Genomic DNA, 25,039 nt, shown 5'->3' on the forward strand with positions numbered 1-25,039 from the left:
ACACTCCAAAGCCCTTAGCTGGCTTTGAGGTAGAGGACACCCTCTCCCCCTTTCCCTGCTTTCAGCAGGGCTATAAAAACTCCTATCAGCCCTGGCTGTCGTGGCTCAGTGGATTGAGCACTGACCTGCAAAGCAAAGGGTCCCGGTTTGATTCGCAGTCAGGGCACATGCCTGGGTTGTGGGTCAGGTCCCCAGTGGGGGGCACATGAGAGGCAACCAAACATTAATGTTTCTCTCCCTCTCTTTTTCCTTCCCTTCCCCTCTCTCTAAAAATAAATAAATAAAATTTAAAAATAAAAAATAAAAACTCCCACCAGAGAACCCCAGCATGGGCAGGAAAGAGTGGATGGACCCTCTGAAATCAGGTTCCATACAGATTTCTTCCCAGAAAAAAAAGACTAGAGAGAGACTGTAGCCCTCCAAGGGTCCTCCCATCAAAAATTCCTCCCGCTCAGTGACCTCTGGGCAGCAGTGAAGCCAATTTCTCTCAAGGGTGCACCCACACATGCCACGTCACTGTGCGCTAGCCTCAGGGTAGAGACAGGAGCCCTCATACACCTTTTCTGCTGCTGTTCTGAGAACCTCTACTGGGAGACACTGGGGACATGGAAACTTTTTTAGGCCACTTTGGGGCTCCTTCCCTACCCCCAGACACCTCCTCAATGACTCCTCACTGCCCAGCGCAAGGAGTCCTCTCTCTGCAGCTGAACAGGATTCAGCCTCTTGGACCAATACCCACGACAGTGAGTTCCACAGTCATAAAACTAGGGTCAATGTCCATTTTCCACACTGGGCTGGTTTGTAGGTCTCAGCGTATTGTGGCTTTCTCCTCCCCATCCCAGGCCTGGCAGTGGCAAAAAGCACCAGTTTGTTTCTGGGTCAGCCATCAAGCAAAGTGTGATTGCCCATGTGGGTAAGCCAAGCCTCTCTCCTAATTCTGCCTCACTGGCCAGCCCTTAAAACACAGGTGGGGCCCTGGAGGGTCAAGGGCAGATCACTGCTGAGAACTGGAAGTAGGACTTTAGACTCCAGAGGCTGTTGATTTAGTTTTCATACACGTGCTAATCCTTCAATTCATCAAACCTCTATGGACTGCAGACTCTGCCCTATGTGCTTGCACTATGCTAGATTATAATCTAGCAGAAAAGAATTGACAAGTACACAGATATCTCTACTACAAAGAGGAGTAAAGCAAATGCCCACCCCACCCTCAGCCCTACCTAAAAAAAAGAGGCTAAAAAATTACTCTCACTTGGATAACTGGTCAACAAACTTTATTGGGCACATATTAGGTATTAGGTGTTTCATGTATTGATCATATATTGATCCTCACAATAATCTTCAGAGGTAGGTATTATATCATTTACACTGGAGGAAAAAATACAGAGACTTGCCCAAGGTCACACAGCTACTGAGTAACAAGGCTGAGATTCAAAGCCCATGTTCTTTCTCCTGACCTTACCTAGCCCCAGGATAAGCACTACAGGCCCAGCTCACAGAAAGCCACCAGGGAGAGCCAAAATCCCCTGGGTTCTCTCCTCTACTGGCCCCACCCTCATTCCCTCTCCATTCATTCATTCATTCATTCATTCATTCATTTAATCATTCATTCATCAATCAGTCTGTCAGTCAGTTAAAGACAATTATTGAGCACCTGTTAGGTACAAAGTTCTTGGAAACAGGAGAGAAAAGATGAATTATGAGTGACTTTGTTACCAAAGATTCTCATAGATTAGTATAAGAGTATAGTACATAAATAACTACAACATAGGGTACAAAGTAAGAATGCTAGATGAAGTTTAAGGGAGGAAAAAATTACCTTAATTTAGGAAAAGCTTTGTGGAGAAAGGAGAATTGAGATGGCATGGAGGATATTTAGATTTTAGTACAGCACAGCTGTGAGGGAAGGGCTACCAAGTTTCAGGAAACACCTTAAGCAAAAGTGAGGAGGCATGAAGGGAAGGAGGGAGCAGGAAGAGAGGAGACCACAGGAGTTCATGGAGTTGGAAGATAGTATACCTAAAGGGGAGGAAATGGTGAGACATAAGCTTGGGGGAACACAATAGACCTTCTATAAAAATTTATTACTTCAAAAACAAAAGCAATGCATTTGGACCAGATTACTGAGACCTATAGTGCCAAACTCCAAGTGTGGCACTTGTTTCTTTGCTAATAAGGAGCCTAATATCCTCCTTTGGTGACCAAGCTTAGTGGCTGCTTCATTGTGGCTGCTCCCTGCCTTCTCTCCAGAGCTGATCTCACAGTGTCAGGAGCCCCGTCCCCCACTGCTGTGTCATCATTTACTCTCTTTCAAGAGCCTAGCCGACGCCCAGCAGCCTCCATACTGCAACCCAGAAAGCTTCCTTTCTGGGGCAGCTGGACGAGTCATTTGGAAACCTCTCTCTGATGAGTTCTGTGATGAATGTGCTGATATAGCAGGTGGGCTGGGCTCATCATGTCCCCAAGCACTGAGCAGTGGTGAGTTTCATTGGGCCATCACCTCTTCCTTGGGCCTGGTTCACTTTCACTGCCAGAGGTGGTGTACATGCCTTTGACAATGCCATTGCACAATCCTGCCTTGGCTAGTTCCTGCCCTTGCCTTTCAAGGTTGCTCTGGGCCACTCAAGGTCAGACCTCTGAACCTACCTCCTCGCTGACCACAGTTCCTTGCTCTAATCTCACTTAGAAGCTCTCATAGGAGAGATGAACTTTTTGGCACTTTGCCTCTCTTCTGAAACAAGCCACGTGTAACTATCCCACTAGGGGCCAATTCACATCTTGCGCTTTGGAGGGAAGAGTGCTGTGTCCAGAGTCAAAAGATCTGGCTAGGCTTCCTATCCAACTGGACAGACTTATGGAACTCATGTGAGTTGCTGAGCCTTGGTTTTCTCATAAGTAAAATAGGCTAAGAGCTGGCTGGCTTACTCCCCAGGCCTCAGGTGAGGCTCTCCTGAGACAAAGAATGTGAAAGGTCTTCATAAACTGTAAATTAATCTGGGACTATTATGGTTGTGCTTACTAGTTTGTGAAAATTGAGTTCATGTTATTATTTGGTCTCTTAGCACCCAGTTCTTTTCCTTCATAGCACTTACAGATTTTTATAATTATAAGTTATCATTACTACTGAACGACTAGTTTCTTTGTTTAATGCTGCCTCCTCTCTAGAGTGTAAACTACAATAGAGCAGGAGTCATGTTTCTCATTACTTTTCTATCATCTAGTTTAGTGCCTGGAATGTAACAGAGGCTTAAGGAATAACTAACTGATAAGTAATTTGAGGACCCACTGCCCATCCTCACTAGAGACATTCACTAGGCTGGTCTGTCTTGTTCACTGCTAAGCCCCAGCACATAGCAGGCAATTAAGGGATATTTTTTGGAAGTTGAAATGAATGAACCTTCTTAAATTCCAGCTTTGTTGTGAAGTTCTGTTGCTGAAGAATCTGCCACACTTCCCACTTGCCCTATCTGCAATCCAAATGCCCAGACTGGCTCTCTGTGCCAATCAGCACACTTTCCTTACCTCTTATCCTTCTTCACATCTTCCTCAGCTCCAGACCAGACCAACTGCCCACCATCTTCTTTCCAAGATAGGCTTGTACCACCTGTAGACCTGCTGGGGCTGAGGCCTTCCCTTTCCCTTCCCTCAAAGTCCTGCCTAAACTCCCTTCCTTTCCAAGTTCCTTTTAAAAAGTGTGTGTGTGCCCTGGCTGGTGTGGCTCAGTTGGTTAGAGCATCATCCCATAAACCAAAAGGACACGGATTCAATTCCCAGTCAGGGCACATGCCTAGGTTGCAGGTTCAGTTAGGTTGGGGCATATATGAGAGGCACTTGATCAATCTCTCTCTCTCTCCATCTCTCTCCCTCCCTCCCTCCCTCCCTTCCCCACTAAAGTCCTCAGGTGAGGGTTAAATAAAAATAAATAAATAAGCATATGTTCACATGCCAACAAGGTTGTAATGTAAAACATATTTCTTACTATGGGCCATGGTCAAAGTGACTGAGTTACATGGCATGCTGAAGCTTAAATAGTAGAGCTTAAGTGCCAACAATTAGAGCGGAGGCTGAGATGGACCAGAGAGTGCCAGAGGTAGGAGCCAGCCAGAATCTGGGGAGGCATGATCTAAATGTTAGCTGTGCCAGCTTGGGCTCCCAGGAAGCTGAATGCTCTGGGAGAAACCAGCTGTGGGTTGTAGTGCCTGTTGTGTGAGGTGATATCAGTTGTTCTAGAGAGGCATGACAGCATTTGTGTGGAGGGGCTGAGAGCAGAGCTGGAATGGGCTGGGAACTCCAGGCTGGGATTCCAGCTGTGTCAGGCCAAGCCTTCTCTCGTACCAATCCTATGTAGCCTAGAGCAGTGGTTCTCAGAGTGTGGTTCCCAGGTTAGCCACATGAGCATCACCTGGACACTTAGGAGCAATTCAAATTCTCAGGTCTTACCCCAGACTTCTAGAATCAGAAACTCTGAGGGAGGGCCCAGCAATCAGTGTTTAACAAGCCCTCCAGGTGATTCTAAGGCATGGAGTTTGAGAACCACTTTCTTGGCATTCTGTGTTTGGTGTGTCTTAGATTACCAAGGGTCTGGTTTAAACACCGCCTTGTTGGAAAATAAAAGTGCTGGGGCTCCAAACCAGGCCTTTAGCAATAAAATTTAGAGTTGTTTCCATAATTTACCCAACACATTCGTGCATAGTAATTATGTGTAAAGGAATGCTGTGTTCATTCTCAATCTGTGTGCCTTCCACACCGCTGAACTTGGCCCGCACTGGGTTCATCAATTCAGTACATTCATAACACTGCTTTGAAAATGTGCTCAAGTGGCATGTGTATATGAGTGTGAAAACTTGCATACATATGTCTGTTCTTCCTCCTCTGTTAGACAAAGTGCTCCCAGAACAGAGCCTGAATCCCACCTTCCTTGATCTTCACATCTCCCCTCCAGCTGGGGCTCAGCTACACTCAGGAGACATGCACCTGAGATAAGCACCCACCTCACTCTCTGGCCCTGGCCACATAGCTTGTCCCCAGGCTGAGGTTTTCAGACACACACAAGGCCCCTTCTAACCTTGAGGTAAACTTGTGTCTACCCAGCACCTGCAGCCCATTTCCTCCCCACAGGTCTCCGACCTGTTAGCTAATGAAAGAGGAGCTATGTGTGGGTGTTGGCTTCAAGCACTGAGAACTTTTACCACTCTACTTCCTGTGTTGTGCTTTTGTGTCTCTGGTGTCTGAGTGAGCTGTTAACACTCACGACTACTTCCCACTACTGCTCAGTTTCCACATGTGTGATAATGTGATAAAAATAACACTTACAGACCGTTCAGAGGATGAAAGGAAATGATGTGTGTGAAGAGCTCAGCACAGTACATGGCACATAGTGAATACCTGATAAACGGCCCATAAAGGATTTAGGCAGAGTTTTCCCCTTAGATAGCCAGGTAAGTGCCTGTCTTTTGCAAAACTAAATCTCTGAGAGAAGGTTCTGTGGTCTGGTGGAGACAGCCCCAGGTCTGGTTTCAAAAAGATGGCTTCAGAGCCTGACTCTGCCAATTACTCTTCCTGTAATCATGAGTGAGGAACTATGTCTCCTCATCCCCTCAAACATATGGCCAGGGATGATGCCAACACTTCCTGCACAAGGCATTTGAGGGTTAAATATAATTAAATGTGAAATTAAATATGAAGATGAGGTAAAACTGAAATTAAAACTTGTAGGGGTTTGTAGACATGTAAATGCTATGCAAATGTTACTGTTATTCTCTTTGAGTACCTAGAGGAATGCCGAACCATTCCTCATGCTGAGTCTTCATTAGGTGGAGACCTGTGGAGCTCTGTTCTGAACAGGTGTGAAACACCCAGAGAAAGAAGAGAACAAGATTTCTGCCCAGTCAGAGAGAGAGAGAGGGTGACAGATTAGTGAAAGAAATAGGGGGGAAAACCTCAACTGATTCTCTGTAACCCAATACTCTGTGGAAAACAATTTTTCTGTGAAATGTGGGAAATGGCCTCCAAGACTGGTGATTGTGTCTAGAATCTGGAATAAATAGAAATTTAATATGATCCATGACTTGTAAAGTAAAATTACTGACAAAAGTCCACTTGAACCAATGCTAAGCAGCCATCCACCTAAGGCAGACACAAACCCATTCTCAGCGCAACCACCAGTGATCATTTTGATGAGAAGCCTGGAACCAATTTGTTTTTTTAAACAACACTTCTTTTTCTTTTTTTTTTATCCTCACCCAAGTATATGTTTATTGATTTTTAGAGAGGGGTGGGGGAGAGAGAGAAAGAGAAACATCAATCACCCACAAATTATGTATGTGCCCTGAGCTGGAATCAAACCCACAACCTTTTGGTATATAGGACGATGCTCTAACCAACTGAGTCACCTGGCCAAGGCAGAAGCCTGGAAAATCATTTAACTTCAGGTAGATTGTCCATTGGATGGAGATTGGGATCTCACATGGTAAAAATATAAACAAGCTTCATATTGAAATAAAATTTGGGCTGCCTCACCTGGAAGCATCCTCCACATCTGATCATCACACACAAGTGGCACCCCTGCCTTCTGATCAAGTAGAGGGATCATAGCCTAGGCATGGCCCCCTCTATATTGGGGGTCTAGTCTGGCTTTGGGTTTGAAGATCATAAGGTCATCTTTTCAACTGCAGGTTGTTATTCTCTGAACCTCCTAAAGCAACTTTAGAACTCATGGTCAATAGGTATTTATTTATTTAGGGCAAACTGAATTGACCAGCAAAGGGCAGTGCCTAGGCAAGTGGGCTTTGGGAACCTGTTACATGAGGTCAGTCTAGAAAGTATCCAGCCATGGGCTATGAAAAATAGAAACATTTATTGAAGAAGGTACAAGATACAAGAAACATTATACACAGGGCAATGACATCTCAGTCCCCTTCAAAGTAGGTACCTTGGGACCTCACACAGTCCTCCCAATGGCCATCAGCTGCCCCACTTTATTTTCCTGAATCTCATTGACAGTCTGAAATCTCTTCCCTTTCAAAGGTGATTTTAGTTTTGGGAAAAGTCAGAAGTCACAGGGCGCCAAATCTGGGCTATAGGGGAGCTGAGTCACCTGGGTGATTTGATGTTTTGCCAAAAAGCTCTGCAGGAGACGTGATGCGTGAGTGGATGCGTTGTTGTGATAAAGCTGTCAATCACCAATTGCCCAGAGCTGCAGCCTTCTGAATTACCTGAATAGTTTCTGTGGAGGAATGTTTAAGCTTAATGCAAAATTTGATTCAGATTCGTTGCTCTACTCGCTCAGTCATTTTGAATGTGATGGCCACACAGTACACATGCTCACTCAATGGTGTCTACCTCCTCCACTGACTAGTAAAGTTGTCATTCACTTGTATACATTCCAGTCCACTCTCCTTGGCTGCCAGTTTACACCACGTCACACAAACCATTCTCATTGTATTAATGATGGCTAGACTCTTTCTGGACATACTTGTATGTCCCAGCATCTACAGATATAAGAAGGTTTACTTAATGGGCCCATTGTACAAGAAGCATCAGGAGGTCAAAGGACTGGAGAGGAGTTCTCCATAAAATCCAGGTCTGCCACTGAGAAACAGTAGATGATTCACGGCCCCACACCCTCACAGTTAAAACTACTGCCACAGCCTGCTGCTATATGTGAGTAGTCCTGAGCCTTCTCTCAAACCTTTTTTCTGGTCCTACAACATATCAAGGGTAATGGACCTCTGTGGGAAGAATTGGAGAGGAGGCAGCCGCAAGAGCAATTCCTACTTTGTCCAGTGCACAAACCAACCTCCTCCTGCTGCCCCCACAATATCATCATCCTTGTTACCATAACCAGGCCCATCTTGAGTATCTTTCCACACATTTTTTCATGCAATCTTTATCATCTCCCATGCTCCCGTACCATGCACCCTCCCCTCCAGGCACATCATATCTTCACTTTATGCAAACCTCCAATGTCCAGCTCATGTCCTACTTCTTCCATGAAGTCTTCCCTGACCTTTGCAAACAGTAGGTCTCTAACAGCATGAAGTAGGATTCTGTTTTAGCATTGTCCTGTCAATATTTTTCGTCAGGACTTGGATAGACCCAAAGATTGCATGCTTATCTGACTTGTCACCACACTACCAGATGACTGACTCAGGATTTTGAAAATCCTCCATTATAAGCTGAGATAATGGACTAGAACCATCAAAATGAAGTTTGTTAGGCACGTTTTTAAGGAAAGTGGGAACCTACAGAAAAGACCACTTTAATTGCAGTTATGTAAGTATGAAATCTTGAGTAAGAAAACTCTTATCTTCCTATATTTTGTCCTAGTCAGATGTACACCATTAACCACAAATCACCCAGAAGTCAAAGAACAGACTGAGGAGGGACCCAGAAGCCATGTCCTTAAGACTGACTGAAGACACTCAGAATGTATATTTTGGAGAAGAGAAGACTAATGAGGATGTGAAGTCTGTCTTCTGAGGATGTTTCTTTGAAGAGGTGTTAGACAGTCTGGACACAAGGCAGAGCCAGGACCTCTGAGGATGAATTACAGGGAGACATATTTTTTACTCAGCATGAGGGATAAGTTTCTAATGACTAAAGTATCCTACATGAAAACACCATCTCTTGAAAGGAACAAGTGGTGTTCTTTGTTCAATACTGAGTGACCACCTGATGAGGATATAGATACAAAAATCTTGTATTTCCTGTATGAATCATCCAATTCCTATATGACTTTATATACTATATTCCTTCTCAATCATTGTCCTTAGAGTAGCAAAAGCTAAATTGAATATATCAATGGATTGGAGGGGCAGGGGTGTTGGGGTGTGGGAAGAATGGGGAGTGAGTACCCAGCAAGCTTGGGACACAGGAATCATTAGAGCCACTTCCTCCTAAAGGTTTCAGGACTGAAAGTGCAGGAGAGGAACACCCACTCTTGTTTCAGAGTCTTCCTCCTGGAAAGTGGTTGCTGAAGGCAGTGAATGAAGAAGAGAGGAAAGAAAGACCCCAACAGCACAAAGAGAGGCTCAACACCCAAAAAGAGGTATCTATTGGGGGTGAAATGGGAGTTCCAAGCAAGAGTTATAAGAGAGAAAGGAAGAAGATGAATGAAGGGAAAGGTGAGGGAGGGTACTAGAAAGGGTTGAATCCCAGAAAATGGTAATCTGGCTGGAAGAGGGGGATGATCACAAAGGTTGAGGTGGAGCAGTGAAACAGCAGGTCATGTGTGGGCTCCTCAGTGTGTGCAGTCATTGTTTTTACATCATTGTGGACCATGAGAAAAAAAGATGAGATTTTTACCTCTTCTGGAAAAAAAAGGCACAAAGATGAGACTCGAGGGGAAACTGATCAATGTCTGCAAAGGGGTTTCTTAAATGAAGGGGTCCTCAGACAGGGCAGAGTTAAGGGAAAGGAAAGGGGTTACGTGAGCTAGTAAGAGTGATAGCCAGGTATAATAGAGAAAACACTGAATGTGGAGTCAGGAAACCTGGTTTGAAGTCCCGGCTGTGCCCCTGTTTGGCTATGGATCCTGGGGATGTTACTCTCCTTCTCTGGACCTCAAGGTCCTTCTGAGTAAACATCTACTCTAGCATACCGTGTTAATTATTTATATGTCAACCAAGTTATTTTGTAGCTAGAACATCATTATTTTTGAACCAGAAAATAACTCTGTAATTGTTTATGTTTTTGTGCTTGGTGATTTGGGTAACTTCATTTTTGTTGTCTAATAATGTTTCGGTGTTGTTGCCATTAAAAACTTCTGAACTATTTCTTCTGAACCTGAGTTAAAGAGGGAAGGGGTTTTGCCCAGCCTGCACACAGGGATGGTGGCAAGTAGGGTGGTCAAGTCTCCCAGTTTGCCTGGGACTTACGGGTTTCCCTGAACAAGGGACTCTCTGTCTTACACAAACTGGGTGATTGTTCACCCTCGTGACAAGAAAGATGAAGGTTTAGAGATGGCTTGGAGGAGTGGTCCTGGAAGGGCTCTCCTGTTCCCTTTCTATGTGGAGTCTCCCTTATTTCCCCACTGACTGATGTGATGGTTTTCATCACAAGGCACAACTGATTCCCTTATTGGAAGGCTTGTGGAGATACAGGGAGGAGAAGGGCAAATTTTAAACAAGTCACAAGCTCCAAATGAGACAACTACTGCCAGGAAAGAAGCTGAAATGCTTGACTAGCACTGAGGCTATGGGGATTTTCCCTCTTTCTTTAAAAAAAAAGAAAAGAAAAGAAAAGACCCAGTGGAAAAAAAAAAGTGATGAGTTGTGAGGCAAGGCAGCAGGTCCTATGCAGCCCCAGGAGATTGCACAGCTCATTTGTTTAAATTTGCATTGACAGCTGCCACTTCACTATAGGTATCAGGCGGAGAGTTTCTCAACATCAGACAGCGAGTGACCAGTTTGGTGACAAACAGCTACAACTATGAACTTCCCCTTAACCCTGGACATGGACCTCATAAACTACAACCTGGATGACCTGGTGAGTAGGGACAGATAGCTCATGGTTGCCCAGGCCCTACTTGGAATTCTAAATATTTTGTTCCCAGGGCCCAAGGAAGAGGGGATAGCTATGGAATCCCCTCCCACTATGGCTTGACAGAATCTAGACAGGCCCATTGGCCCATTCCATGGATGAAGCAGGTAAACAGAGCTGTTGACTTAAATAGACATAGAGGGAGTTGGAAGTATTGGTTCTGCTCTTGCATCCCCCCTGACTTGCTATGTGACCTGGAACAAATCACTTTGCCTCTCTATTCTCTCCTTATCTCTTAGGACTGGCATAAGGGGCTAGATGGAAAAGAACTTCGGAGGTTTTCTTAATGTCAGGAGGCTGGCATTGCTAGTTGACCAATCAATGTATATTTATTCATCTCTTGCTATGTGATTACATCATGGGGGCACTACATTCTGTGTTAGATGGAGAAGTTAAGGACCTGGTCTTAGCCCTCAAATTTGTCATGTGGTCTAGCCAAGAAAAAAACAAATCACTCACCAGAATCTCGTAGACAATGAGTATGTGCTAAATTGAGGAAGAGTGAGAACAGGTGGTCAGCAAGGAAAAGAACCCCAGTGGGCCAGAGTCAGGGGGTAGGGGGTACCAAGTTGGTGAGAGAACTGTGTATTAATCCTAGAAATGTCTTAGAACACGTTGTGGCCTCCCTCAAAGGACTAGAATCTCTAGAGATAAGGTATTCTTGGATGGGCTAATAAAATAGTCCCCCAACACTCTGTCCCCGACAAGTCTCTCCCATGAAGCAGAGTGGTTCAGTAGGCTTGATTTTCACTGGGCTCTCAAAGGATGTGTGTGGGGAGCATCTCAACCAGAGACCCCAGGGCTCCTGTTTCCAGGCAGCAAAGGACTGTTTTAAGGATCTTTTGGAAACTTCTTTGTGGTCTTTTTCTTCCTTTTCCCCCATGGCCAGTGGTACTTACAGGGAAAGGACCACTCTGTGAGCTGCACTCTGGTCTAGATTAGGAAGGATCCAACCTTTTTCTCCTATAGCCACCAGCTCTCCTGACCTTTAACTCACCCTCCAGCTACCCTAGCTGGAGCCTATACTGTAAGTCCATCAACCACATTCCCAGACTTGCCTGGAAAAGTCTGCCTCTCACTTGCCAGATTCTAAGGCTTGGAAGCATAAGTAGAACATGGGAAGAAGAAAGTGAGGGGAAGGGTTAATTACCTAAGTCTGGCCTCTCAGATCTAATCCCCAGATAAAAGTAGAGCCAGAACCATCTGTCTAATCAGACCCAATGAAAGAAGAAATGCAAGGCCCCTTGTTAAAAAATTATTAATTTCATGATAGCAACAACTAAACACTAAACCAAGCACAGGACTCTTCCCTAAGTATAGGGCCCCATGTGACTTCATGGGTCTCTCATGCCCATGAAGCTGGCCATGAGTCTAATTACAGAGTCTGGGCAATACCCCAAATCAGGCTAAAACCCTACTGCCCTGACAAGGTAACATGCTGCCACCCTGGTCCCCAGTACTGACCCCTGGCCCCACCTGATTAGGTTACTAGGTGTCTGCTTCTGCCCACACCTTCATGCTGACCACGAGCCCTGACCCAGTTGAATATCATATAACCTACACCAGACCTGGCTGGTCCTGGCTTCTGAGAAACCTCAACAGTTTCCCCTAACTGCACGTCTCACTCCACTGCGTGACCTACTAGAGACAGGTGGTGGCCGGGGGCAGGGAGACAGCAGGGCATGTTCCATATATCAAAGAAAATCTACAGCCCGGGGAGAGATACCTGGTACCTTGCTTCATGTCACACTTCAAAGAAGTGGTCTTGAACCAGGCATCCCAGTGTGCTAGAGTTCCCTCAGTCAGGGTCTAGCCTGAAGCCCAAGAGTCTTGGGACCATACAGGCTCTGGAGCTCTTCTTCAACCAGCTCCCAGTGCCTCGTTTCACCTCCACTTACCTCCTTCACACTCTCTCCCTAGGGCTGTGGTCCCTCAGAAGCACAGACTCTCCCTCCAGCCCCACCCATTAGAAGGGCTTGAGCACTTTTGACAGTCTCCCTGACAGTGTCTCAGCACAGAGACCCTGGGGTGGCAGAGTAGAAGAGTGTTGCATGTAGTCTCTCTTCAATAAATATTTATTATGATTCATTAAAGAAGGTCTTAGCTCACCTTTTCTCTAGGAGTTAGTCTAGCTTCCATTCCTTTTGCTTCCCATTTCTCTCCCTATCCTTGTCCAAACCACATATTGGTTTATTTTTCTAGAACACTGGTTTCTACACTCCAATGTTGGGTTAAGAACTGGGGGCTCTTGGCCATAAGCCAAGTGTTGGTCATCCTATATCTCCTTTCTATTCTTGAAATCTAAGATCAACTCTAGCTGCTTAAAATGTCCATTGTCTTAAGAGGGGCTGCTAATTCCTATGAATGAAGAATCCAAACTGAAAAAAAAAAAACCTAGATGGCTAAGTATATGGGTCCCTGGATGAACATGTCAGGGACTCATCCCGGTGGGAAGGTAAATCCAGGCAGACATAGAAAAGCCTCTGAGAGCATGGAGCCTCCTCTTGACAGAACCAGAAGCTGGGGTGCCTACCAAGGGTGCAGTCATAAACTGCACCTCCAGCCCCACCCTGCACACCATCCAGGAGAGGAAGCTGCTATAGATTAGGGAGAAGCTGGCCCATCCTCAACGCCTGGCTTCCCCTGACCCCTCCCCAGTGATTGCCCCTGTAAACTATGACTCCAGTGTGATTAGAGCAGCACAGGTCGCAAAGCCCATCCACGTGTAATCTCATTTCATTAAGGACACGTGAAGAAGAGGAACCAAAACCAGTGCAGGCATTTCTGGGCTTTATCGTGGGGGAAGGGAGAGTGCCCCATCCCCCAACTAAGTCAAAAGTCCCAGAAGAGCCGCAGTGGAGAAGGCCCCAACTGGGTGTGGTTGCAGGGCTCCAGATGAAGGAGAAACCAGGGCCAGCCAGGGGAGTGGTCAGCATTGGGGTGAATCTGGGCTCAGACACACAGACCACAGTCTCCATCAAGGAATTCTTACCTTCCGTGAGGCTGGTCCACTCTGGCACAATGGCATAAAAAGTGGCCATGGATTTTGCACTGAGAATCAGGAAACAAGAATGAGTATTCTTTCAGGAATGATGGGACAAAATATTTCAAATCAATACACACCTAGGAGCCATCTACCTGTCCCTCAGACTATGTGACTCTGTCTCCAAAGTGCAAACTGATTTGGAGTGCCAAGGTGGACTTCCTTAAATCTAAAGACTCGGTGCAGAGGTATGGTAGTTTAAAGTCTCCCCGCAGAACTACATCACAAGCAGTACCATGTTCCTAATAGTCCCCATGTGCTGAACAACATGAAGATCGTGGTAAGAACTAGCTCACCCCTGGATAGGTCATGACAGCCAGAGAACCCAAGCATCTAGGAGATGGAAGTAAATGGCATTTGAGGGCAGGGCCCAGTCTTCTTTCTGGAAGAGGACTCCCTTCCCACACACTGGGGCTCAAACATTGCTCTTCCTCCCAAGGACCCCAACCCATTGTACTGCAGTTCTGCCTGTTAAAAGGTTCTTTCTCTTCCTCTAACTGAAACACCCAACCTCTGCCCATTCCTCCTGATCTGCCCTCTAGAACCTCATTTAATAAGACCAGCTTGCCCTCTCATCCATGGGGTCGCTTGCCAGTCCTTGAGGAAGACAGCTGTCCAGGATTCAAGTCTCCTCTCCACTAGATTCTATACCCCTGTACCTGAAAATGTCCTCCCAAGGTGGGGATATCAGACCCCTCAGCAAATTGGTCATTCTTGTCCGGACCAAGCAAACTGGGCTGGTGCCAGATACCCACCTGTAGGCTTCTGGTCACCTACAGTAAAGTAGCAGTAGCACTTCTGGTTGTCACATCACCCAGTTGACTCATCCTAAGCTTCCAGTCAACAAACTCTCAGGTCTTTTTCTCATAAACTGTTGTTAAGCTAGATCTTCACTAACTTGTCCCCAGAGAGTTGGAGTTTTAAACCTGAGTCTTCTTCTATATTTTTCCCTATCAATTCCATCTGATCAGTTTGAGCTTGTAGTTCCAGATTGCGAAGAACTCTGCATTGTCCTAAAGTGTCCTCCAACCATGTCATCCAGGGCAGCAAGAGTAAAAGAGTTAAGGACCCAGGACATATCCCTGGGGAATGTCCTAGCCACCTCCTGCTCCACCTACTTTTAGAATACTAGTCCCTAAATATTAGCTGACCTTCATACTGGCCAGTGCAGGGCAGTAAGGCAGTCTCATTACTTGAAGCCAGATGGGGCTTGGAGACCTTAATTATGTAGAGAGGGACCTGGATCCTACAGTGGCTCCTGAGGAAAGAAAGAGGGAGAGGCAGAGGAAGGAAGGAAAGGAAGAAGAGTAACATTTGTAATCCCCCTGTCTTCCCTTCTCCTGGCACCTAAAAACCAGGACACAGAATGTTCTAGCCCCTTCCTATCCCATCCTCAGAACTCACAGCAATTTTCTACCCATTTTCTTGGCTCTGTACTTGACTTCATCCCAGTCATCATGTTTTCTTGCCTTTTTGGGGGCCTGGATCCCTGCCCAATATGTAAGGCTGTGGTCCACCAGGTACTGGCCTACACCCACGCTATTGTGGCCTAACCTGGGCACATCTGTATCCATATAGGGTGTGTGCTGCTGTCACAGTGTGTGTATGCATTCACGAAAGTGTGAGAGAGAAGAAGATTCATTACTGCTGGGCCAGATTGCCAGCATTGTCCTCCCTCTGGGCGTGAGTCTTGGAGAGCACCCTTTGGCACCCCACCCCTTATGGTATTCAGGATTCCTGATTCTTCACCTGCCACCAGGCCAGAGCCAATCTTGCTTGTTTTGGGGAAGGATAGGGTGCTTAATCCCTTGGGTACAGTAAGTGGCTTTAACACTTGCCACTCCCAGGCACTCAAACCATCTGTTTGATACGTCCTGCTGAGATGTATTGCCAACACCCAGTACCCCTCAAAACAGCTTTCTCACAGCTTTCTCCCATCTTCCCTGCTCTGCCTGAGCACTTTGCCAAACAAATACCTCTTGGCAAGGAGGAAGAAACTATACCTTAACCCTGCAACCCTCATCTAAACTTGGGTTCTTGGGAGATGGGGTCCCCACATCCCACTGCACTGGCTTTAATTGAGAAATAAACCAATCAACATGGATGCTTTAGAGAGTAAGAACTCAAGTGTTTCTCATAAAGGGCCTTACGACCAGTCAGGCTAGCCACACCTAAGCCATCAACAGGGCAGTAGGACAGCCAGGCTCCCACCACCACCAAGGTAGGTGGAGGCTAGCCCCACTGACTACTACTACAAGCTCTGTATCTCTCCTCCTTCTGAATTGCTTTCCTCTGCATGAAGACTGCTCATCTTACTGTTTTCCCCTTTAACTCCTGCTGAATTCCAGTATGAGTCAATGGTTGTATTAAATGATGATATTGGAAATAGCTCCCAATATATAGAGAGAACTCAAGATAGGCTCTAGGCTGTCAAAAGCATTGGGAGGAGGCAGGAATCGCAGAATGGTTAAAAAGAGTGTCTGAATGTCCACTGAGACACAGAGGGACTTGCCTAAAGACTGACTACAAGAGCCCCTGGCCTTCCCTGGGAAACTGCTCCCAGAGAAGTTTAGGACACATCTGTTGCATGCCCCTCATGTGTAAAACACACAGCCTTGTAAGGTTGCCCTGGCTGGTGTGGCTCAGTGGATTGAGCGCCACCCTGCAAACCAAAGGGTCATCAGTTTGATTCTCAATCAGGGCACATGCCTGGGTTGCAGGCCAGGTCCCCATTATGGGGCTCTCGAGAGGCAACCACACATTGATGTTTCTCTCCTTCTCTTTCTCCTTCCCTTCCCCTCTCTAAAAATAAATAAAATCTTTTAAAAAAATCATATAGCCTTGTAAGGTAACTACAGAAGTCCTACCTCCAAGAGCTCCTCATCTAGAGAGGAAATGGATACCCCAATGCTGAGTGCTGTAATAAATGCACACATAATGTAGGAAAAGAGAATGTGATTCCAAATGGAAGAGCTAGGAAGGAGGTAGGAGGATGGGTTGAATGGAGCCTTGAAGGAAGCATAGGAATTAGATAGGCACATTTAAGGACTGCTCAGCAAAAGGAAAAGTTTGAGCAAAGTTTCAGAGACCAGAATGTGCTGGGGTGCTGAGGGCAGGCAGCCAATAGAATGATGAGCCTGGAAGATAGGCTGTCTAAAGCCATAGAGTAGAAGATGAGGTTTGAAAGGTTAGAGGAATATATATATTGTAGAGATTTAAAGGTCCTCTGGAGGTGTTTAGAACTCACCCTGCGATTCCAGGGTTTTCAAATGAAAGTAGAACCACTTTCTTTTTTAAAAAATTTTTATGTATGTTTATTGATTTTAGAGACAGAGGAAGGGAGAGAAAGAGAGAGAGAGAAACATCAATGTGAGAGAGAAATATGGATTTATTACCTCCCATAGCCCCAACCAGGGAGTGAACCTGTAACCTGGGTATGTGCCCTGACAGGGAATCAAACCCCCAACCACTTGGTGTACAGGATTATGCTCCAACCAACTGAGCTACCCAGCCAGAGCTAGAACCATTTTCTTAAACAAAAATTGCTTATGTGTGAAACACCACATGAGACAACAGTAGAGAACTCAAGTTTAAAGGCAAGAAGTGGAGGCTGAGGTCTGCCTTCCCTCCCCCGACCCCAACCCTAGCAAAAAAAGGCAATGGTATCATGCTGCAGGAATGCCAAGCAATTGGTTCTGAAATTGAGCAATACGGGTTAAATCTTTCCCTAAGAGAACATGAACCCCATTTCTTTTTGAGCACTGCATTATTTCTGTTGTGTGAAAGCACTGAAGTTAGCTCACTCCAATCTTGCACTCTCACAAATGTAACTTTTCTTATAACTGATTTTGCTATTCAATATGAACTGAAAAAAAAGAGACAAAAGAAAAAAAAACAGTTTATAAGTAAATGGGAACCAGTAAAGAACTTTAAGCAGGACATGGATATGTTAGGGATTTCTGGATTGGAAAATTCATCTGTCCTCTGTGAGAAGATGGGTAAGGGTGAAGACCCATGAAGAGACAATAGTCATGAGCATTAGGATGAAAAAGGGCTGGAGTGAGGTGTTGGCAGACGGATCCTGCTGTGGGGTGTGGGCAGATGGCTCTGCCATTGTACTAATGTATCCCCTCACCCCCTTTTCTCAAAGCCACCTGCCCCAGGGAACAGAAGGAAAAGATCCTCATTGAGGAATGGGTCTGCTTGCCACTGAGACTGACTTTATGACCCACAAATAGGGCCCCTGGGTGCCAATGCAACCACCCCTGCCTGTGCAGGATGCTTACTTTCCTGGAAGGAGGGCAGCATGAGACCACCCAGAGCCAGGGTGCATAATATCTTCTCCCATCCTCTCCCTCCCAGCGCTCATTGATTATAGACTGTATTTTTTAACCCACAGTACTTGGTTATAATTAGTTTTGAAATGCCGTGGAGAGAGGTCTATTAGGGGAGGGGTAGGAAGAACAGAGCTGGGAAGCAAGGTGGAGCAGGTGCAAGGGGACATCTGTGAGTGAAAGGTATGAAAACAGGCACAACCAACCCCCCTCTTCCTTTGCGGTTAGCTGGGTAAACAACCTGAGCGCTGCTGCAGGGAGGGGTAGGGAAGGGGGGGCAGGGAGGCTGGGGAAGAGGGAGCTTCCGGAGAGAGCGGGCACATCCCCTCCACTTGGAACAGGCTTCCTCCCCCAAAGCCTGGTCTCCTTCACTTCCTTCTGCTTCTGAAACTCTCCTTACTGTCAGCAGAGAAGAGAGCTGCGCAGGGAGCTTGCTAGCGAAGAGAAGTAGCAAAGAGGGAAGCCAGGGCACGGCTGCCTAGTGGCAGTAGAAGTATGGGCTCTGGGGTTAGATCAGGTGGGTTGAAACAGACCTGATCTTTAGTGAGACACATTGGTAAAATAGGAATATTGCATCATACCTCAGCCTGTTGTGCAGATGAATTGTATCAGGAGGCTATTACTGCAATTTCAGTTATGATGACAACAGACAGGAATAGGGGGACAAATCAAGAGGAAGCCAGCAGGCCACATCAGCACCCATTTTATCAGTGGGATCCTAGGTTTTAGAAACTGGACAAGATGATTCTTTGTCCCAACTAGAGCCATTCCCTAACTGAAGTCCTGACCCCTGCCCCTGAGCCTGCAGCCTTCCAAACCAGAGGACACACACACAAAATCACTTACAAGTGCACAGCCCTTCAGGGTTTGTGAAATATGTCCACACCATGTATCTCCTTTCATCTTTATCACTGCCCTGTGAGCAATTAGTCCCTTTTACAAATGAAAGCTGAAGTTAGAAAAGGCAAAATTATTTGTTCAAGGACATGTAACGAGAAATCGGGATTTGGTCAGTGGGACGTATTGAGAGTGCAGGGACAAAAGCAGTTAGCCTGGGAGATAGGAAAAGTCTATAAGGTAGTCAGGGTCCCTCTCCTGGAGGGAAGATGGGTCCTCAGTTCTCTGCCCTCCTGTCTCCTTGCCCATGCAGTACAAGGAATCAGGTAACTACAATGACAGCACGGAGAACCCCCCACCGGAAAATCACATCTGCTCCACAGTTGAGGGGCCCCTCCTGACCTCCTTCAAGGCTGTGTTCATGCCCATGGCCTATGGCCTCATCTTCCTCCTGGGTATGATGGGCAACATCCTGGTGTTGGTGATCCTGGAGCGGCATCGGCAGACACGCAGCTCCACCGAGACCTTCCTGTTCCATTTGGCAGTGGCTGACCTCCTGCTGGTGTTCATCTTGCCCTTTGCCGTGGCCGAGGGCTCTGTTGGCTGGGTCCTGGGTACCTTCCTCTGCAAAACTGTGATTGCTCTGCACAAGATCAACTTCTACTGCAGCAGTCTACTCCTGGCTTGCATTGCTGTGGATCGCTACTTGGCCATTGTCCACGCCGTCCACGCCTACCGCCATCGCCGCCTCCTCTCCATCCATATCACCTGTGTGACCATCTGGCTGGCAGGCTTCTTCTTTGCTTTGCCAGAGATTCTCTTCGCCAAGGTCAGCCAACCCCATCACAATGACTCTCTGCCACTCTGCACCTTTTCCCAAGAGAACCAAGCTGAAACCAATGCCTGGTTCATCTCCCGCTTCCTCTACCATTTTGGGGGATTCCTGCTGCCAATGCTAGTGATGGGCTGGTGCTATGTAGGGGTGGTACACAGGCTGTGCCAGGCCCAGCGGCGCCCTCAGCGGCAGAAAGCAGTCAGGGTAGCCATCCTGGTGACAAGTGTCTTCTTTCTCTGCTGGTCACCCTACCATATCATCATTTTTCTGGACACCCTGGCAAGGCTGAAGGCCGTGGGCAGTAGCTGTGAGCTGAATAGCTATCTCTCTGTGGCCATCACCATGAGTGAATTCCTGGGCCTGGCCCACTGCTGTCTCAATCCCATGCTCTACACCTTTGCAGGAGTGAAGTTCCGTAGTGACCTGTCACGAATTCTGACCAAGCTGGGCTGTGCTGGTCCCGCTTCCCTTTGCCAGTTCTTCCCTAGTTGGCGCAAAAGCAGTCTCTCTGAGTCAGAGAATGCCACCTCCCTCACCACCTTCTAGGTCCCAGCCCTGCTTTGTTTCTACTTTCCTGAGAGATGCACTGATGCTGGAACCCTTCCAATAGGAGCTGGGATCCTATTAGCTCACTTTGGCTGGTGTCCTTATATGGGTCAGCTAGATAAATCAGCGTGCCTTTCCAGGACATTCCTACCAGCTCTTCTCCCAACCCTGGGGCTAGGCTGGAGTCCAGTGAAGGGAAAGCAGCTCAAAGGCAAAACAAAAGATACCTGTGCCCATCTGAATTACCTTGGGCTGAGGGACCCCATATGCCTTCTCTCATCTTAACCACCCAAAGCTCAAGAAACAAATTTACTTCTATCTTAGAAATGGGAAGTTGTTACCCTCCCAGAACTCACTCAATCATCTACCCAGCTTTCCTCCCACCCCATCTGCCAAAATAGGCTAAAAGCTGAACACCAAGGGATGGATGGAGGTTAAGACTGAGAAAAGGCCAGCTGGCAACAAAATGTGGCCTTAACATGTCTCAGTCTCTAACAAACATATCTGCCAGGCCATCAGGCCTGCAGCATCTTGACCAAGCAGGAAGCTCAGACTGACTCAGATCAGGTAGCTGTCGCTGGCTCTAACCAAAATGGCACTGGACCAGCTCCATGTCACTGGGTCCTGGGTAGTTCTACAGACTGAGGGTAGATTCCATGTACCCTCAGGGACCAGCCAGTGTCCTGGAGAAGAACTAAGGCTGAGCCGCATAAAGGAGCACAACCAGAGGGAAAAAAAAAAAGATTCTCCTTCCCCAGTTCCAAGAAGGAATAAGTATAAATCAAAGCTAGCTATCTCCTCTGCCCAGGGTGGAGAGCTCCCAGGGCAGGCCAAGGGTGGCAGGGTTCTGGGCACTGATGGAGAAGGCAGAGTAGTCCCTCCCTGCCTCCTCCCAGTGAGTCACACAGCCAGGAGAACCTCCTCAAGCAGCAGAAGGGTCCCAACCACAACAGAGAGAGCACTTAGCTAAAAGTCAGAACCAATACAACATACATCCGAGAAGAAAGACAGAGGAAAAAGGTCTCTGGGAGTCAACTCATACAGCGGAGGCCAAGCCCAGGACACAGGCTCTCTGGGCCTCAACAAGAGCCACCTGTGGCATCCCCTCCAGCTACACAGTGTGAGAAGCAGGCCTGGGCAGGGAAGTCCCTAGACCCCAGGAAGCAGCGCCCTGGCCTTGAGAGGACACTACTCAGATGGAACAGAGGAAATTGCTCTACGCACGCTCACCCAACCAGCCCACCTGCTCTCCCTGTTCCACCCCAGCCTTTGGTCTAGCTGGAGTCGGACAGCAGGTATCTTGCTGAGGGCACATCTGAGTTGCCTACTCCCACTCAAGCCAATCAGCCAAGTTGTTTAGGAGGGCCCCACAAGGGAAGTCAGGGATGTGACCCAGGCACTGTGCTTTCACCACTAAACACTGGGGAAGCTCTGGGGTCTTCCTTTTCCCTCCCAGCATCCAACAGCAAGCTGGGCACTAGAGGAGCCAGACATGGAAGCAAAAAGACAAGAGATTAGATTTTTAAATTTCTCTTTTTAATAAAAAGGCACCTATAAAACAGGTCAATACAGTACAGGCAGCACAGAGACCCCCAGAACAAGCCTAAAAATTGTTTCAAAATAAAAACCAAGATGTCTTCACATATTGTATTTATATATTTATATTTATATATTTATATATTTATATTTATTTATTTATTTATTTATTTATTTATTTATTTATATAATGGTACAAAATGGCTGGGGGTTATGGCCATGGATGGAGGGAAGTAGGCTGGCCTGTGTTTACCTTGAAAAGCTGCTCTGATGGTGCAGGTGGGAGAGAATGAGGAGAGCATTGGGCCCTTTGCAGTCTAACCCCTGTCATATATGGGCAGGAAACACTTAAGAGTCAGTTTGGAGAATTTGGGGTCAGAAATGGGGGGCTCACAGGCACAGGCCTAGGTTGAGGCAGGTCAGGCAAAGCACCTGGCTAGATGGAGGGCAGGTGGCTCCTGGATACAGAGGCCTGGTTCCTGGGCCCTGGGAAGAGCTGGGGGAGGCCGAAGCCTGAAGCCAGCCAGGGAGGAAGAGCTCAACCTGGCTAACAGTGGACTGAGGACAGCACCAGACTGGGGGAACAGGGGGCAAATTCCCTTTGTATCACAGCTGCCAATGTGAGACCGGGCCCTGCAGGTCAGGAAGGCTAAGCAGAAGAAACCTTATCTAAAAATGACCCCTGGCCCTGGAGGAGGCCTCGGCCAGGGAGGGAACTGCTGTGCCACCTTACAAGGCAGGGAAGGAAATAAGAAAAAGAGAAGTGTTTTACTCCTGGGGCAAAGGCAGTGGGGTGGGGTTGGGGGGCAAAACACCCAGTCTTATATGGCTTCAGCTCTGACCAGAGGTGGGTGGAGAGCTCTTCTGGGGTTGAGGGGGAGGCAGTGACTGTGCCTGGGTGGGCAGAGCCCTGAGCCCTGTGCTGAGGGCTCTGCGGGTGAGTGGGTGGCAGGCAGAGAAGTCAACAGGACACTCCCCTACTCTGTCCGACTCTTTCTCTAACCCATCCTCAGTGGATGGAGGATGGTGGGAGAGAGACTGACTGGGCCAAACCCTTTTCCTTCCTCCTTTGTGGATAGCAGTAGGTGACAGCCTCTGGAATAATCAGGGCCCTGGGGGTTACCTGGCCCAGGGCTACTGCAGCAGGCACAGGGCCATCTGGGCCACATGCCTTTCCTCCGTGGCTCCACCCAAGGGGGCCACACAGCCTCTGCCTTTCTCCTTTCCTTCATCCCAGATTGGGGACCAAGGACTTCAAGCTCTGGCTAAGATGTAGCAGTAAGAGACACCGGACATCCACAACTGGGAAGCCAGGGGCTCATGTCACCTGTGTGGGGCAAACACAAATGCATGCACACACATTCTCCTGAATCAATCACTGCTCTGGGGGTCTCAGCCCTGCTGGGGCTCACCAGGTTAAAGCCTAGGTGGTCTGACCGCAGTTTAGGGTGGTGTATGTCATTTCACCATTTGGGTAGGAGACCAGAATGGTAACTATCCTTTATGGACCCAGAAATGATGCTAACAGTGCATAGGTGTATTAAGACTGCACGCCCCTGGGTCCAGAAGAATGGAACAGGCAATAATTTGGAAAAAGGGGGGTTCCTTTTATCCCTTCTTTTGTGTGACTTCTATCAAAACACAGAAATACAGTACACACACACAAACCAGCACAAAAGCGCAGCTCTCTATTTACAGCTACAGCTGGCACCTGCCCACCTGGCCAGCCACCTGTGGGGAAGGGTGGGAGAGGGGGTCAGCTACATCAACAGGAAGAAAAGGACAGGAGAACCAGGTGGGAGTAGAAAAACAACAAGGAAGACAGTGAAGCTGGAGCACTGAAGAGATAGCGGCAGAAAGGAAAGGGATAGAGAATGGAGATTTCACTTCCCCTTCCTCTCTCCCCAAAGGATTCCATACACAGCTGAATGAGGGTGAGTGCAGAGACATAGGGAAAAAGTTCCATAGGTCTTGGGAGTAAGGGAGGGGCACTCTGATGGCCAAAATGGAACAAACCCCTACCCAACGCCCCCCACCCCACTCTGCCATTCCCACTAAGCTGCCAGCACATCTGGTTGCCACAAATGCCATTCCCCACACAAGCCCCCTCCCACCCCTTCCAACCCGCCCCTTGACCCCAAGTCATCCCAACACTGGAGGGGAAGAAAATATTTTCAGGTTATCATATTTGCAATATTGCCCCAGCTCCAGCCCCCAAAACGGAGTGCTAGAAGGGCAGGTTGGCCATGCTGCCTGGTGCAGGGAGGTAGCCCATCTGGCTGTCCAGAGACACACTGCGCTGCCGCAAGGGGTGGGACACCATGAGGTTCTGCTGGGGTGGAGGGCCCATGAGGGGGCCCTGTGGGGAGAGCATGTGTGGGGGCTGGCTGTAGACCTCAGCGCCCATGCCCCGCTGCTTCATCAGCATGAAATTCTGCTGGGTCATGAGGCCTTGTGGAGGAGACATGACCCCCTGGTGCAGGCCATGGGACACCATGCCTTGCTGTGGGGGCACACCTGTCCTGCCCAGCAAGGACATCTGTCCAGGGTGGCACATCGACATGTTGAGCCCCCGCTGGACACCCTGCTGGCCTGGGAGGTTGGGGGCCCGTGAGGGAGTTTGCTCGGCCATCATGTTCTGCAAGTTCATGAGATGGAGGTTGGGGGGCTGGGCCTTGGGGGGCTGGTTCTCAGTCTTGGGGAAGTACTGGAGGGTGCTGCTTGGCTTCTCAGAGGGGATGATCCTTGACAAATCGAATTCAGGGATTCCCGTTGGGGTGGGCCGGATCACCTCGCTCAGCTCAGGGTCATTCAGCACTGAGGCCACCCCAGGGAGCACACCTGGTGGGTATGCTTCGCCTATGCGCCCAGCCATGCCTTTGCCCATCAGGTGCTGCTGAGGGGGCATGGGGCCAGGTGGCTGGTTGGGCAGGTCTTCAGGGGGCAGGGGCATGCCTGAAGTGTAGTGCTGCTGCAAGCCAGGCCCCCCACCTCCACCTCCACCAGGGGCCATGGCACCATGGGGCTGCTGCAGCCGAGGTGGGAAGGACATCATCTGGGAGGAGCTGGGCACAGGGCCACAGGGGGCATTCAGGGAGTCTGGGCCCCCTGGAGCCATCATCATTGAATTTTGAGGTGGTCCCCCTGTCCCCTGAGCACTGGGATGCAGTGGAATGTTGGAACCCAGAGGGGTGGGGGAGGGCAACATGGCAGGTGGGGGTTCATGGGACAGGGGCTGCTGGCCTGGCAGGTTCATGCCCATGGGGCTTGGGGCAGCAGCTGAGTTCAGGTGCATCTGGTTGGACTGGTTATTGCTGATCCCTGTGGGGAAAGAAAAAAGGGGGTGAGGAACTACGTGCACCCAGC

General features: G+C 48.0%; 2 protein-coding genes across 5 annotated transcripts in view; one reads left to right on the plus strand and one right to left on the minus strand.

Annotated features, from left to right (window-relative positions):
• Positions 1-10,347: 10,347 nt before the first annotated feature.
• On the plus strand, positions 10,348-21,780 carry CXCR5 (C-X-C motif chemokine receptor 5). Its single transcript, XM_024570968.4, has 2 exons — positions 10,348-10,488; positions 19,070-21,780. The coding sequence occupies exons 1-2, from the start codon at positions 10,432-10,434 to the stop codon at positions 20,135-20,137; spliced, it is 1,125 nt and encodes a 374-aa protein (XP_024426736.1). The 5' UTR covers positions 10,348-10,431; the 3' UTR covers positions 20,138-21,780.
• The window catches only part of BCL9L (BCL9 like), a 28,342-nt gene continuing 24,954 nt past the window's right edge, over positions 21,652-25,039 (minus strand). For all 4 annotated transcript variants that reach the window (XM_024570800.4, XM_024570801.4, XM_045204000.3 and 1 more), the window contains one exon: positions 21,652-24,994. In XM_024570800.4, coding sequence (XP_024426568.1) covers positions 23,901-24,994 — 1,094 coding nt within the window. In that variant the 3' untranslated portion in view covers positions 21,652-23,900. The remainder of the gene's footprint in view (positions 24,995-25,039) is intronic.

Source organism: Desmodus rotundus, chromosome 5 (assembly GCF_022682495.2).
Source record: "Desmodus rotundus isolate HL8 chromosome 5, HLdesRot8A.1, whole genome shotgun sequence".
Classification (NCBI taxonomy): domain Eukaryota; kingdom Metazoa; phylum Chordata; class Mammalia; order Chiroptera; family Phyllostomidae; genus Desmodus; species Desmodus rotundus.